This window comes from Physeter macrocephalus, chromosome 6 (assembly GCF_002837175.3).
Source record: "Physeter macrocephalus isolate SW-GA chromosome 6, ASM283717v5, whole genome shotgun sequence".
NCBI classification, from domain to species: Eukaryota; Metazoa; Chordata; class Mammalia; order Artiodactyla; family Physeteridae; genus Physeter; species Physeter macrocephalus.
The window spans coordinates 40682894-40699653 of record NC_041219.1 but is presented as its reverse complement, the minus strand read 5'-3'; the positions used below and the strand labels follow the sequence as shown (position 1 = coordinate 40699653).

The 16760-nt window shown below is 48.4% G+C and overlaps 1 protein-coding gene across 1 annotated transcript in view; it reads left to right on the top strand.

Annotated features, from left to right (window-relative positions):
- The window catches only part of LARGE1 (LARGE xylosyl- and glucuronyltransferase 1), a 404132-nt gene that overhangs the window by 365533 nt on the left and 21839 nt on the right, over positions 1-16760 (top strand). Inside the window, exon 11 of the mRNA XM_028490584.2 lies at positions 8861-9139. Coding sequence (XP_028346385.1) covers positions 8861-9139 — 279 coding nt within the window. The remainder of the gene's footprint in view (positions 1-8860; positions 9140-16760) is intronic.

Here is a 16760-nt window from a genome sequence, read left to right as displayed (position 1 = left end):
AAGGAAGAGATGGCCTCACAGGCTTAGAACATTGAAGCCTGGTAAGATAGGGCTTATGTCTCATCCCCTCTCCAGCACTGAAAACCAAGGGCTCCTGTCTCTTGATGGTGCTGCTTGTTTGTGAGGATGAAGAATTGATTCTAAAAAAATAGAGCTCTACTCAGATTACCTCAAGGAAAGGGGGAGTGTATTATAGGGAAACACATGGACTGGACCCACAATTGCTGCTGGAAAGCAGTTGCTGTTTGTTTTCCTTATATGCGTGTTGATACAAGCACCATTCCTGGAGCCTCTATCAGGAAGTACTGACGTGATCCCTGCCCTTATGTGGCTTATGGTCTGTTGCACTGCTTCTCAACCTTGACTGGGGACAAATTGAATCACCTGAGGAACTTTTAAAACAAATTCATGGTCAGGTTCCATTGCAAACCAGTTAAGTAAGAATCTTTGTGGGGTGGAGACCTTGAATTGTTTTAAGTTTGCCATGTGCAGCCAGCATTGAGAAAATGGGACTAGCAGTATAAAAACAGTAAATAATTAAGTCAAATGATTATAATTGGGATAAGTGCTTTGAAGGATGAAACACATATTATCAATGTCAAGTGAGGGACCTTCTTTAGGTGGCATGGTCAGGAGAGGTCTTTCTAAGGAGAGGACATTTCTGCAGAGACTTGAGGATGAGGAAAGGAGTTAGGTATGTGAGTTGCTGAGAAAAGTTTTCCAGGCAGACAAAATAGCAAGTGCAAAGGCCCTGCGGTAGGAAGGGCCTTGTGTATTCAGACACCTGATAGAAGATCAGTGTGACTGAAGCATCACTTGAGAGGGGGCTTGAGAGGAAAGTTGCATGAGGTCACGTTTATAAACATTAGAAACTCATAAAATATTTGGATTTTATTCTAAATGTGGTTGAGAACCTATTGTAGAAATTTACACAGAGTTTTATGCTGTAATGTATATTTTTGAACACATCTCTCTGGCTGCCAGGAGATGAACGGATTCAAGGCCTTTCAGGGCTCTGCAGTTTTTCTGTACCTGGCCGTCCTACGTGCCTTCTGAGCACCTCGGCTAACCAGCTTCCTCTTTGATTTACTGATGTCCACGGTGGCTGCCCTTGCCCCAGTTTCCTTCATGTCATTCCCCCTCAACTCCCACAATTAGGAAGGGAGTTTGACGGTCTCATTCTGTCTTTGAGCCCCTTTGGAGATGCCTGTCCAGCCTATGGATGAGATTCCATGGGGTCGTTTTAGGATTAAATGAGTTAACGCCTGTAAAGTGCTGAGGACAGTACCTGGCACACTTAGTGTTCAATAAATGTCACCTGTGATTAGTCATGAGTGATTGAAGAATGAGTGAACAAACAAAGGAACAGCACTGGGGCACGAAAAGGTTCGCAGACAGCCAGCAGTCTGGGAGTTCGGGAGCGTGAGGGCGACCCTGCCTCCGGAGGCAGCAGGAATGATGCGTGCTGAGAGCGGCCGTGGAAGCGGGTTCCTTTTTGCTTTGTGAGTCCCCCTGCTCCTTAGCGAATGACGGCTCACAGAATTAAATGGCTTCACGGCTGGTGGTTTCCTGGAGATGCACAGCCTCCGGGACGCCTGTACGGAAACTCAGAGAACTTGCTGACCATAACAGGTAACAAAGACCAAACGGGATATAAAGGACAAGCACAGAGCTTCTGGCACCAGCTGGGTCCTTGACCTGCTGTGTCATCTCAGGAGAGGTCTTTCCTTCCCGTGGCCTCACTTTTCTCACCTCCGAAATCCACGTGATTGTTCAGCAGATACTATGTAAGCATCTGTTAGAATCGTGCCAGGCTCTTGTGGGGCTGGGACTACGTAAGAAGACCCTGTTCCTGCCTTCAAGGAATATGTAGTGTATTCAGAGTTCAGACCATGTATTCGTTTGCTTTTTTTAATTTGACAGTGTCTGGGTCAGGAGTCTGGATATGTGTTAGCAGGTTCTCTGCTTGCGGTCTGAGGCCTGAAATCCAGGTGTTGGCTGCGCTGCAGTCTCATCTCGGAGTCAGAGTGCACTTCTAAGCTCATTCAGGTTTTGGCAGAATTCAGCTCTTAGGACCGAGGTCCCCGTTTCCTTGCTGGCTGTTAGCTGGGGTCCTTCTGAGCTCCTGGGGGCCACCGTCAGGTCTTAGCCATGTGGCCCTCTCAGCATAGCAGCTTACTTCTTCAAAGCCAGCAGGATAATCTCCCCAGTCTGTTATATGACATATCACAGGAGTAATATCCCATCGTATTCCCAGGTTCCGCTCACACTCAAGGGAGGGGTGCCACAGGGTGATACACCAGGGCAGGGGCAGGAGTCTTGGGGCCAGCTTAGAATTCTGGCTGGCACAGGCAGGGAACAGGTTCTGACAACAGAGAGATGCTCCAGGAGGAGCCCCCATCCTGGCCGGGGCAGAGAAAGGAAGAGAGAGCGTATGTCCCCGAGGGAGGCTGAGTGGACTGACAGTAGAAGGCTCCTAGGGAGAGAAGGAGCCCCCTTCCAGCCCCCAGGTAGAGCGTGCAGCTCCATCCACAGGATGGAGAGGACACCAGGCCCTCTGGGGCACACACGGTTAGAGCTTAGGTAGCTTGTGCTCAGGGTGAGGGTGAGGGTGAGGAGAGCAAAAGATCTCGGCCAGGTAGGCAGGGCTTGGGGAAACCCGGAGAGGTGGGCAGCCCTGCCAGCTCAAACCTGCCAGGCTCCCAGTGAGGCTCCATGAGGGACTGACCTAGACCAGTGTCCCAAGTCACCCCTCCCCTTCCTTATCAGCCTAGATGTACACACCCTTCCCCACCAAGCACAACAGCAAGTCACCCGCCATAACAGTCGCTCTACATTTATTTTTCCTTCTCCTCTATGCCATTTAAAATGAAAACAAAACCTAATCCTTAATATTCATGCAGCATGATGGTCTAGATTGGTCTTCTGTTCTCCAGGCAGCATAAATGTATCTCAGTCCCCTCAGACGAGGCACCTGAAGCCCAGATGCTATGATCTGGCCAGGTGAGTGAGTTCCAGGTGATCCCAGGTTCCCATCAGAGCATCCTGGTTTTCCTTGGTCACGTTCACGACTGCTATTCGTACATCCAGCTTGTCACCAAGATATTCTTCATCAAGATCAGTAGCCAGTGGCTACCTGCAAACTCAGGTGAAAATGTGAGACACTCTGGGAAAGCCCTGGGACATACTTACATTCAGTCAGTACTTGCTAGGTTTGTGTTCTCTGACCACGGCATCTGCACATGGTAGGTATTTAGGAGAGAGAAAGTGATGTAGGGGGAAAAAAAGAGAGGAAGACTTGGGTTCAAAGTCGAGTTGCACCACTTCCTAACCGTGTGAATTTGGGTAAGTTATTCAGGCTATTTGAGCCTCACTCTGCTTACCTATGAAGTGGCAATAATATCGTCAAGTTCACAGGTTGCTGTCTGGGTTTTATAAAGTAAGACGCTGGAGAGTGCCCAGTGATTAGCGAGTGGGCCACGAATATTAGCACACTTTCCTTAATGTTTTTCACCTTTATGCTGGCTGTGGCATTTGCTACCCGGAATTTACAATTAGAAGACAAAAATTTTTAATTATTAACAACTCAAATCCATCCTTATGTATACACTTGTGATTAACAAAAGAATACAGACAGGACAGAGCCCCTCTTTCTGTGGCCAGCCCGAAGCATACAGCCTGGGCTGCAGGAAACCAGGCAGGACCTCCCCTCCCAGCCGGCTTAAAAGCAAAAGCCCCGGCACCTCTCCCATCTGCTGCAAACACTAACCTCAGACGCCTTCCCTTCAGAGCACACGCATCCCCCAGCATGGCAGGTGTGTGATCCCCCTAACACGCTGTGACAAGTAGTGCCATCCAGACAATACCTCAGAGAACCCAAGGAATTCTACACCCTAGCAAGAGACACTTAGCGGGACATAATCAAAAATTATAAAGCAGTCGCACAGGTGGATGAAGACGGCAGAAATTCCTCCTTCCACGCTGCCATCCCTCATATCCAGTTATGATGCAGCAGGCTGACTGGTGCCTGTTGGATTGATTTTTAATTGAAGAAACATTTCGGGTGTGTTTGTAAACCTTTGAGTCAGAAGTAGGCCCTACGTGAGTGCCACAGCGAATTAGGCGAGCCAGCACGCAGGCTCCCGTGCCCAGCTCCCTCTAGAATTCCGTTCAGAAAGAATGAACGTTGCCTGCTGCAGCTGTGGAGCTGGGAGGGCTGTTCCTCGCCCAGGCACTCGCTCAGGAAGCTTCCCTCCCATCCCAGCAGCGGGTGAGAATGGTTGAAAGGACAAAGCGGGCTGCCTAGGAGGGATCCTGATTGCAGCCTCCCTGCCACCTGGCCGGGAGACGCTTGCTCTGTTTCCTGATCCTTGGATGAAGTCCTTGAAGTACCAGCTACAGTTCCAGGGAATCATGTGGCTGATGGGCCTTCTCTCTGTTTTCTGCAAGCGGGGGAAAGAGAACATGAGCTGAGCTCATGGGGTCCCATCCTGTAGGTCCCATCCCTCCGCTGGCAGCACAGCATCTTCTGGGAGCTTGTTAGAACACAGATACACGGACCCCATCCCAGACCTGCCGAACAGGAATCTCTACAGTGGGTCCCAGGGATCTGTGTTGTACTAAGCCTCCCAGGTGATCCTGAGCCAGCTGAAGCTTGGAAAGCATCGTTCTAGAGAGTGAAAGGTACTCCTTTCCCCATGTAACAGCCAGGGTGATCTTCATCTGGTCACATCATGCTTTCTCACTGCCTTTAGAATAGTATTAGAGCTGTCCACCGTGATCTTGAAGGCCCCATGTGACCCGGCACCTGCCCAGCCCCCGAAACCTCCTCTCTTCTGCACCTCACGTGCCTATGTGCCATCCACACTGGTCCTGTTTCTTCTTACTTGAGCGTGCTAAACTCTATATCCCAAGGGCTCTTCCCTCTTCTTGGAAAGCTTTTCACCCAGGCTTTCTCAAGGCCAATGCTTCTCATTATCCAGGGCTCACATTGACCTCTCCTGCAGGCCTGCCCTCACCGTCACTCTTTATCCTGTTTCCTGTTCTCTTGCCCCTCTGGCACTCAGTTCACTCTGAACTTATCTTGGTTTGTTTATTTCTTCTCTCCAGAAGTGCAGGAACCTTGTCTTTCTCGTTCATTCTGGGGCCCAGGACAATACCTGCACACTGCAGATACTCACTGGATATTTGTTGGAGGACCACGTGTTTCAAAGGGAGGAGTTGAACCTGAGGAGGAAATCACAGCTGTCATGTACGAGTGCACATCGAGCTTTGTGACAGACACTTGAGAGTCATAAGTAAGCAGGCTGTTCACACAGCGGCGCTCGCAAGGTTCCGAGAGCAGCTCCGGGCAAGCCCCACCGAACAAGCATTTTTCAACGCCCCTGCTTGTGTCATGTTGCTAACGTCCCATGGACCAAAGCATGTCCCACGGCCAGCCCAGAATCAGTGTGGCAGAGGGTATTACCAAAAGGTGTAGATAGATAGAGAAAGAGGAATTTGTAGCCATTTTGTCATCGACGAAGGTATTATTATCCCCTCTATGCATATGTGGAAATGGAAGCTCAAAGAACTATTGTCACTTGCCCAGAGATACTGACACAGGTCAGAGTTCAAACCCAGTTCTGCGTGAGCCCAGAACCCACAGTTGCCCTCTGTACCCCGCAGCCTGCCTTGCTCTGTGTACCAGATTGGAGTCGTCTGCCTTGTAGGGAGTGGTTCCCCATTCATGCAGAGGCTGAGTGGCCACCTGCCCGGGCTGCTTGGCCAACTGACATTCTAGAATTCCTTCCAACCCCAGTCTTTTAGGTTTCGAATCAGCCGTCTCCCTGCCTGCTCCCTTTCACCTACACAGACTGTCTGGGGCTTCCTGTCTCAGTAGGACTCCCTGGGGGAAGCCCTGCTTCTTTCTAGGTCTTCCAGACATATCTCTGGCCACTCCTGAGCCTTTGCCTTCCTCTTCCCAGCATGAAGCGATGGCGGGCTCTGTGGGGGAGGGGAGAGAGCATGGGACAGCATCAGGACGGGGGGGTCCTCGTGTCAGCCCTTCCTCTCGTACACGGTGTGCTCTTCAGCAGGTCATGCTCTTCTCTGAGGCTGAGGCCTTTCATCATAACAATGTTATAATCAGACTAAAAATCTCAAAGACTCTTTCCCAACGGGTGGGAATTACCCATTTTTTGAATTAATCTTTGTCTCTTGAAACACTGTCCGTTGGCCCAGGTCCTTGCTGTGTCAGATTCTTTGTCTTCCTACATAAGGCACCAAAGAAAGACTCGGCACAAAACTCAACAGGAACTGCACAGGGACAGACCTTAGGGAATAGGTGTGGGGAGAAACAACCAGCAGAAGGACAGAGGGACTGGGGGATCTTGGACTCCAAGAGAGACCAAGGAGGAGGAGGAAGGAATAGAGGGGAGCTGACACCAAGGTTAGAACACATTTCTGTTTGGGGAAACAGGTGATGAGAAGATATTTGGGGACATCTGTCTCAGCCAAAAACCAGTTCATGTTGAGTACTGGTCTGGATCCCTGGCACTGGGGTCAGACCTGGGTGCTAATCCAGCCCCTCCACTTTGTAGCTATGTGACTTGAAAGAAGTCATTTCACCTCCTGGAGCTTCCTCACCTGTAAAACAGTGATGAGAATCTCCACTATGTTTATAGCATTACTGTAAATGTTACAAATGACAACAGCCAAAATGTGTCGGCACGCTGTGAGCAACAGGTAAATGGTAGAGACTTATTGTATCGTGATCACACTTTATGTATCATCATCATTATGATGAACCTCGCTCAGTTTGTCTGTTTGACTGTTGTTCGGGTCCTGGCAGAGAGCTTGGTTTTAAGGGGGAAGAGAGGATGGAGCTAGTGGCAGAGAGACAGAAGTGATTGTGCTATGATTCGTTTTCACTCTGAGTTCCTTTGGAACATCTGGCACCATTTCCTGTAGAGTCTGCATGGATATGATGTTTGTCACATCAGCAGCCCCTTTCTCCTGAGAACCCTAAGTATTTTGTGTCTCTGTTCTCACTCTAAACTTTTTGCAGAGGTGGGAAGATGGGGCTGGACCAGGCGGGGTTTGCTCCCTGTTCAGAAAACTCAGACACAGAGTCCAAAACCAGGTCAGTGGGAGAATCCACAGTAGAAGCTGGTCTCTCTTCACACTCGGTCAGACATGCCTCCTGCAACCACTCCCTTTAGCAGCTCTGACGTCCACATAGTAGAAATTATCCTTGCCCTGTACTCCCCAAATCTTAAAGGATTGGTACAAACATCTCTCTCATCCAAGTGCAGAGTCCTCCCACTTTGCAGACAATGCAACTGAGGTGCAGGTGGGATAATTCAAAATCCCAGATTCTCAAGAGCCCAGCAGAAACCAGGGCCCTTGTAGCAGAGGCCGAACACAAATTTCAGTGAAATCAAGCATTGTGGAGAATGTAGTGCCTCTTTCAAAACTGCCTGGGGTCAATTTGATTAACAAGTGCTATAAAGTATGAGAAATGGAGGGCATTTTACCCTGATGCATATCTTAATCCTCCTTAGTGAAAGAGGAAGCAAATCCACGAAATACCAATTCACAGAATTACTGAGAGGAAACTGAAAGTCCATCAGGAAAGCCATTGACACAAGATAGGTGTGCCCGTTTTCTTTTGTTTAGAAGCATGGAAATGCATGGAATCTATTTCCTGGTAATTGTCCGAATAACGTGGCCATTCTGACCAGGAGACTGCTGATTATGTACCTCTTGCTGGGTAGGGAAAAATTGAAATAGGCTTTTGCTGTTTCTTAACCATAAATTTTATGGACCAGGCACTTCTAATGCTTCTGGGGGGTGGGGGGAGGGAACATTTTTATAGATTTCTCTTCAAACATTTTTGCAGAACCCTCTCGGTTGGGAGCATCTTTCGTTTTTTTCTCCGGGCTCTGTTCCCACCCCACCCTCACTCTCCCTGGCTCAGCGCCGCTCGGGTAGCCTTGCAAAATTGCCTGGCGCCCTGGAGCAATAAGCGCTCTGAAAAATGAAGACACCGTCACCCCAGGCTCACTTTTGTCCCCAGCATTCACATGGTTTCTTTTTCCTTGTCTTTGCCAGACACCCAAGAGTATTTTCTTCTCACTGTCTTCAAAGTCCTATCCAGAAACCTAGCCACACACATTTGGTGCAAGTCCAAGAACCAAAGCTGACTGGACATCTAGAGCCTCAATTCCTTCATCAGGAAAATGGGGGAAATGACAGATGGGGCACAGGGTTTGGGGGAGAATTATGGGAAGTGTCTGGTGCATAGTAATGAGTCAGTAATTGTGGTTATTATTACTCTTGTTTTTACTTGTTTTAAAGCTCCTTGTAACTCATGGCCTCAGTTTGGCTAAATCTCCTATGGCTGGTCCCTGCTTCAGGAGAGTGTGTACACCTTTGCTGAGGTGCTGAGGGAGAAGGAAAGGTATAGGAGTTTTAAGCTGGAAAGTGATCTTTACATCATTTAATGTATTTTTTCCCACCCACTATTGAAAAGAGGAGTCTGAAAAGAAAAAGCTTAGTGGGATGTGACTCACTCACTCCATATCACCCCTCTGGTTGGAAGCATTCAAAAACTAGACACAAAAAGCTCAGTGTTTTTGTGCCCATTTTATAGATAAAGGAACTGAGGTTTGGTTATCAGCCTCCATCACACAGTGATTAACATTTAGAGCAGGGGTTTGGATTTGGAGCTGACTGACCAACTGTGGATGGAGATGGAGTTCCCCAGCCCCAGGCTAGCGGACGGGAGGATGCGCGGATACACAGATGACACCTGTATATGCAGATGAGGCCCGCGCGCGTGCGTGCGCGGATGGGTCAGGTTTCCCGTCTCTTGCAGGCTCCAGATGCTCGAGGCCATCTGCAAGCACTGGGAGGGGCCCATCAGCCTGGCCCTCTACCTGTCGGACGCTGAGGCCCAGCAGTTCCTCCGCTACGCACAGGGCTCTGAGGTGCTCATGGGCCGCCACAACGTGGCCTACCACATCGTGTACAAGGAGGGCCAGTTCTACCCCGTGAACCTGCTGCGCAACGTGGCCATGAAGCACGTGGGCACGCCCTACATGTTCCTGTCCGACATCGACTTCCTGCCCATGTACGGACTCTATGAGTACCTCAGGTGAGGACCCATGGGGCTCAGGCGCGGGCAGTGCCGGGGCCAAAACCCCCTTTAGGATCGTCGTCTAGTCCAATGTTCCCTCTGTCCACGGGTCAGCCAAGACCCAGAAGGGGACAGCACCTGCCCAAGTCCACCCATAGATAAATGGCCCCTGACTGCCGGGTTTGGAGGGGCAGGTAGGCTATCAAGTGTCTGCATTTTTACGATGATCAGACTAGAACCCCAGTTGGCCTCATGAAATGTTTATGGCAGAGCTTGGTCCGGGAAGCATCTCCTGTCTCCCAGTCTAATGCTCTTCCTATAGCTTTTATGAAAACATATCATTCCTCTTCCAATTTTGGATCAGACAGCCTTCATCTAACCATTCTAGAAAGATCACTGCCTTTTCTGGAAGACAAATCAAGGTGGTGGTGATGGCTAACATTTATTGAAGTGCTCGCTGAGCGTCAGGCACTGTTCTGAATGCATGACAAGTGGGATTTCATTTCCTCCCCTTGCGGAGTCGCGGAGTCCCTGCCACGGGTACTATTATCATTCTTTATGTTCCCAGCGGGAGACTGGGAGCGAGATGAGGAGCTCACACTAAAGTGGGAGCTGGGGTCAGCCGGCCTGACTCTCTGTGACTCCTTCCAGCTCTCCCCATGGGGGCTGGGGTGGGGCAGGCATCCAGCAGCTGGGGAAAGCTCTCAGCTTGTTGCGTTTATTATGGCATAACAAACCATCTGAACCGGAAGGGACTATAGAATTCACCTAGCCCAGAAGTCCCCACGTGAGCAAACTAAAGTCACAAGATGTAAATGGTCAAAATTTATTTTAATCCTTTATCACTGTCGTTTGTCAACATGAGTTATCTCTGCTGCCATGTGAGTACCTTCCCAATCCAGGTACCATGAGGGGTGGTTTGCACATATTAATTGTCCTGCTGGAGCCACACATCAAGCCCAAAGGGCAGGCATGGTTACCCCCTCCCTTTTATTGTGAACGGTGGGGCTCAGAGAAGCAAAGTAACCTGCTCAGGTGCACCTAGGCTGCTCCAGGATTTGAACCAGTATCTGTCGGACCCCAGGTCTGCAGCCTGCCCTGCTTCATACTTGTCTGGCTGCTCTGGGGTTTATGACTGTCCCAAACAGAGCAGGGTCTGAATTCTCTCTCTCCTGGTCTCTTGCCCTACCCCACTTCCCTCCGTGTGTGTGCGCGTGTGTGTGCGTGTGTGTGTGTGTGTGCGCGCGTGTGTGTGTGCGTGCGTGTGCGCGCGCGTGTGCGTGCGTGTGCGCGCGCGCCTGTCTCTGTCTTAGTGTCTGTCCCACTCTCAAAAGAGCTCCCACAAGTCTTTAAACCTTTGGTACTAAAACCAGAGCATGGATGTGATACGAGCTCCCTCCCTGCCCTGCTCTCTAGATCAAGGGAAGGCAGGCTGTTGTCTGTCCACTTTCTGAGTCAGCTTTCCTTCCAGGGTTATCTTGGATGCCCATAGCTTCAGTCTCTCCCCTCTGAGCAGGTGGAGTCCCTTCCAGACTGTCTTTATTAAGAACAACAGATGATGAGAAAACCATTATTCAAAGAGTCAATTACCACAATGTTCATTGCAGCTCTATTTACAATAGCCAGGACATGGAAGCAACCTAAGTGTCCATCGACAGATGAATGGATAAAGAAGATGTGGCACATATATACAATGGAATATTAGCCATAAAAAGAAACGAAATTGAGTTATTTGTAGTGAGGTGGATGGACCTAGAGTCTATCATACAAAGTAACTCAGAAAGAGAAAAACAAATACCATATGCTAACACATATATACGGAATCTAAAAAAAAAAACAAAAAAGATTCTTATGAACCTAGGGGCAGGACAGGAATGAAGACGCAGACGTAGAGAGTGGACTTGAGGACACGGGGAGGGGGAAGGGTAAGCTGGGACGAAGTGAGAGAGTGGCATGGACATATATACACTACCAACGTATTTTACGTTTACCAAACGTAAAATAGCTAGTGGGAAGCAGCCGCAGAGCACAGGGAGGTCAGTTCGGTGCTTTGTGACCACCTAGAGGGGTGGGATAGGGAGGGTGGGAGGGAGAAGCAAGAGGGAGGGGATATGGGGATATATGTATACGTATAGCTGATTCACTTTGTTGTAAAGCAGGAACTAACACACCACTGTAAAGCAATTATACTCCAATAAAGATGTTTAAAACAACAACAACAACAGGTGAGCGACCCCGAGTCAACATAGCCCTCAGTCAGGGAGGATGAGAGATGTCTTCCCAAAAAGCATCGGCTGTGCTACGGAGCACTGTGAGCCCTAACTCCTGACCCTGCAGGGACTCCAGGAATGGAGCTGTCTTCCAGCTCCAGCTGGGCCTTGGGATCCCAGTGTGTGGAGTGAGGGCGCCCCCGTGTGGCCAGACAGCACTTTCAGCCCCTGATTCCTGTCAATTGTGAAACCTCTGCAGCTTGCAGCATGATGACAGGTCCTGGGTGTGTTGGGCGGGGCTTTCAAGGGAACAGACGGTAGGGGTGAGGGCTGCCCTCCCCCAGCAAGAGAGAGGCTTCGCTATTGGACCACAGCCCACCTTCTGGGGCTCTTCTGCGGGAGCACCCGCAGAGACTTCCTTCCAGCTAGTTGAAGGTGAACTGGCCCCATCATAAAAGTCTGTGGTCTCTGCTCCCCCATCCAAAGACTATATAATTTTGCCTCGTGGGCCTCATGATTTGAAAAACATTACACATGAACAGACTGCGTTTTATGTCGTCTTCCTATGTTTTATGGATCAAAGACGTCAATAACTGCTAATCATGACCTTACCCAATGTGAGATAACTGGTATTGCCCATTAATTAGCATTTCCTTACTACACAGTCACCTGAAGTTTGAGTTGGCCTTTAGCCACCTCCTCACAAGAGGTGTGTGGTTCCCCTCACGCAATCTGAAATATTGCAGATTGCCCCTGAAACCCCATTCCTTTCTTCACAGGCCCTATAGGAGTCCAGAGACCCTGAGTTGAGAATAACTGATCTTGTCCAGTGCTCTTTTACTGCACATGTGAAAACAGACCAGAGAAGCAAAGCGACTTCCGTCTAGAGTGAAAAGATAGTGGAACTTTCCGGATTCTTTCTTCTCCATCCATAGTATCCATTCATTTAGTGAGTAACCATTTACGAGGCACCTTAGGGGCCCCCATCTGTGAACCACACACATACGATCTGTGAATCCCAGAGCTTTAGACCAACAGGAATGACAGTTGAGCAAAGACGCAGACTCCTTAGGTACTGTGATGGGTGTGTCCTCTCCCAGGGTTGTCAGCCTCATCTGGGGGGCAGGCAGTATAGGAAAAGATGTCCTGGAGAGGTTAGATCTAAATGGAGGCCTGAGGCTGAGCTAGAGTTTTCCAGGAGAGGGGACGATGTTCCAGGTAGAGAGAGAGATCCATTCTGGAGAGGCAGGTGGCCAGAGCCCTGATGGGGAGAACAGCAAGAGATGATGTGGCCAGAAATGTAAGCCAGGGTGGGTCCCTCAGGACTTCTCATAAAATACGCTAAGGAGTTCGGGCTTTATGAGGCGGGGTCAGGGGTGGGTAATGGAAGATCACTGAGAGAATGGCATGATTAGATGTGCATTTAAGGAAGATCCCTCTTGTTGCATCAGGGAAGGATCACGGTCAGTAGAGCCAGAGGAGGTAAGTTAGGGGACTCTTGTGTTCATTCTGGTGAGAGATGTTGGCGGCCTAGCGAAGGGATCAGAAGTAGCAGCAGAGACAGGTATATGGACCAGAGAGATTCTGCAGCTGAAATCAGTAACTGTCTGCAAAGGTGGCTGGGCTTTGGAAGGCAAGACAGGGAACCTCTTTCAAATGTTGTCACCTGAGACTTCCTTTTCAAAAGCCTGTACCTAGAGGTCCTGCCTGCTTTGGCCTGTGTCTCGTGCTGGCCCCCTCTTGGTCTGCTGTGCCCACGTCCTTCCTGGACTAAGCAGGATATCATGGCATTGACTCTGAGTGTCATGGTGGACAGTCACCTGCTGCGACCCTGGTTCCAGCTGGCACTCTGTGCCGTAAAAAACCGTGTGACTTCCAACAATTCTGTTTTTTTCAACCTGTTTCCTCATTGTGAAATGAATAAATGGACTTATATAGCAGGAGTCACAAACACACATGCCTGCTGGGGCCAGGACCTTGGCCTAAAGGAACCAAGCATGCTGAGTACAATTCACTAGGGAGACTGGAGCCTCCATCTCAGGCAGCTGCCACCTGTGCATTCTGATTGTGGAATTATTGCTCTGGACAGGGTAGAGGGCAAGGCTAAGGTCTTTATATTTTTCAAGAGGAGCTAGAAATCTGGATTTTCGTGCTTTAATTTTTAGTGTTGACAACTAATTTTTTAAAAAATTTAAACACTGTTGACTCAGACCAAACATGTCTTCAGGATGAATGGAACCTTCTCATCCCCACAGACCACCAGTTTGTGACCTCTGACCTTTTTAAAAAAAATTTTATTGGCGTATAGTTGATTTATAATGTTGTGTTACTTTCTGGTGTACAGCAAAGTGATTCAGTTATACATATACATATATTCATTCTTTTTTAGATTCTTTTCTCATATAGGTTATCACAGAATATTGGGTAGAGTTGCCAGTGCTATACAGTAGGTCCCTGTTGGTCATCTATCTTATGATATAGTAGTGTGTGTGTGTTCATCCCAAGCTCCTGATTTATCCTCCCCCCCACCACCTTTCCCCTTTGGTAACCATAAGTTTGTTTTTGATGTCTGTAAGTCTGCTTCTCTTTTGTAAATAAGTTCATTTGTATCTCTTTTTTTCATTAGATTCCACATATAAGTGATAACGTATGGTATCTGTCTTTCTCTGGCTTATTTCACGTAGTATGATAATCTCTAGGTCCATGCATGTTGCTGCAAATGGCATTATTTCATTCTTTTTTATGACTGAGTAATATTCCATTGTATATATGTACCACATCTTTATCCATTCCTCTGTCGATGGACGTTTAGGTTGCTTCCATGTCTTGGCTATTGTAAATAGTGCTGCAGTGAAAATTGAGGTGCATGTATCCTTTCGGACTATGGTTTTCTCCAGATATATACCCTGCCCAGGAGTGGGACTGCCAGATCATATGGTAGTTCTATTTTTAGTTTTTTAAGGAACCTCCATACTGTTCTCCATAGTGGCTGTATCAGTTTACATTCCCACCAACAGTGCAAGAGGGTTCCCTTTGCTCCACACCCTCTCCAGCATTTATTGTTTGTAGACTTTTTGATGATGGCCATTCTGACCGTTATGAGGTGCTAACTCATTGTAGTTTTGATTTGCATTTCTCTAATAATTGGTGACGTTAAACATCTTATGTGCTTTTTGGCCATCTGTATGTCTTCTTTGGAGAAATGTCTATTTAGATCTTCTGCCCATTTTTTGATTGGGTTGTTTGTTCTTTTGACATAGAGCTGCATGAGCTGTTTGTAAATTTTGGAGATTAATCCCTTGTCGGTATGACCTCTGACCTTGATCATTTCTAGGAACTAGAATTTTGAGAACTGGTAAGGAATACGATTCTATCAGAAGTCCCAAATAAGCGTGCACTATCCTTTTCATGTGAAGATAACCATATTGACTTGCCATTAGCTTAAGGAAACATTTCTTCTGTGTGAGGTAAGTGTTATTACAGGTGACCAAACTGAGGCCCCAGAGAGGTTAAATCTTAGTGTCAGAGGAGGAAGGTGGCCACCCCCTCTGCAATAGCCTGCTCATTAACGGAAGGGGCTGGATCCCTCTCAGAACTCAGGATACCGGAGCAGGCTGATTGGCAGCCCTTTGATTAGACCCCCAGACACTTACCCATATCACCCCTTTTGGGGAGCCTACTTGGTTACCAAAAAAAGTTCAGCATCATAGCTCCCTGAGCAGTTGCTTAGCAACCAGCTATTATCATAGCAAAAACAAACAGATCAATTGGAAAATAATGGAATCGGTTACATGCATGGGCATAGCTGCAGAGTTTCACTAAAATATCACTCCCGCCCCTTCACCTGTGTCTTCTAAAAAATGAGGGTGGAGATGTGCAGCTTTCACTCCTGATTTCAGAAACGTCAAGTGAAATTCAGCAGGCATGGCGGAAGTCACGCAGACCTGCCTTTGCCTGCAGGTTCTACCGTGCTTATCAAGGATGTGACTCGGGGTTGCTTATTTCGTCTCCCCAGTCCTCTGCTTTCTCAGTTAGTAAAGGGGCTAGTAATAGCTTCTTGCGGGGGTCTAGTAGGTGTTCAACAGAAGGTAATTTTCTGTGCTTTGGCCCATTCTCAGCGCTCAGAACTGAACGTCTTTGCCAGGCCCCCGCCCATAACCCCCACTGCTGCGAACTGCCGCCTTCAGTAGAGCCTGGTGACTTCGTGTAACCATCTCTCTCTTTTTTTTTTTAATGAAATGAGAAACTATATTACTCATGCTCATTCACTCCAAAAACTATTGAGTGAGCACCTACTATGTGCCAGGCAGTGTGCTGCATTGTGACAGTGCTGTCTCTGGATTCGCTCGACCTGCATCTCAACACTGAGCACTCCTTACTCAGCATTTACTGGACCTTGGGAAAGGTACTTAACGCTCAAACTTTCCACCTATGGAGTGGGGATCATATTCTTTCTTCCCTCTTAAGGTTCTGGGAAGGTTAAATGGAATAGTACTTGGAGAGCACCTAGCACATGCCTGCCATGTTCTACATTCCACAGATAGACACTGTGCGTCCGCCATGACCAGGCTCTGTTCTAGGCACTGGGGCTTTCACGGTGCACAGCACAGGCCGGGTTCCTGCCCTCATGGGGCTCCATTCTAGGGGGCACTCCAGCTGCGCGCACTGCTGCTGCTCTTGTCATTATCAATACAGGTTCAGAGATGAAAGATACGGGAGCTCAGACTCACAAGAAGACGAGCCAGTGTGGGTGGGCTGGGAAGGCCGCGAAAATAGGTGATTGATAGTTCAGTTCAGGCTTTAAGGACTAATAGGTATAAAGGCATGAAATATCTTGGCAGGTTCAAGGAATGTTCCAGAATGGTAGAGGCCTAGACAGCTCTGTCAGCTGGGACGTCCCACATCCATGAGACTGGGGCAGGTTTCTCGCCTCTTTAACCCAGCAGAATCCTCATCTTTGTTCAGCGCTTGAAGCTTTAAACCTCTGTGCTTTGCTTTGCAAATGTTGCCTCGCTTTCGAGGGGACAAACGTGCCACGGTGGTTGAGACTATATCCTGAGAGTGTACAGGAGTGACAGATTCCAGTTTTATTGTGTTCTCTGCAGGATGACATCTAACCGCCCTCCCCCATCACGTGTCCCCTGGCACATGATGGCGGCTTTGTAAACACCGGTTGAATGAAGGACAGAAATGTGAACGAGGCCAGGGACAGGGGGCGCCAGGCGAGGCCGACTGGCTGCTCGATGAGGGACGTTACCAGGTGGCATTCCCTTGTGTACATTCGTCCTTTTGTTTCTACTGTAACGTTTAACATTTATTGAGCGCGTATTACAGGCCAAGCACTGTTGCAAGCACTTTCGCATGTATTTTGTCATTTAACCTCATCACAGTTCATTTAACAGATGAGGATGCCTGGGTGAAATAACACG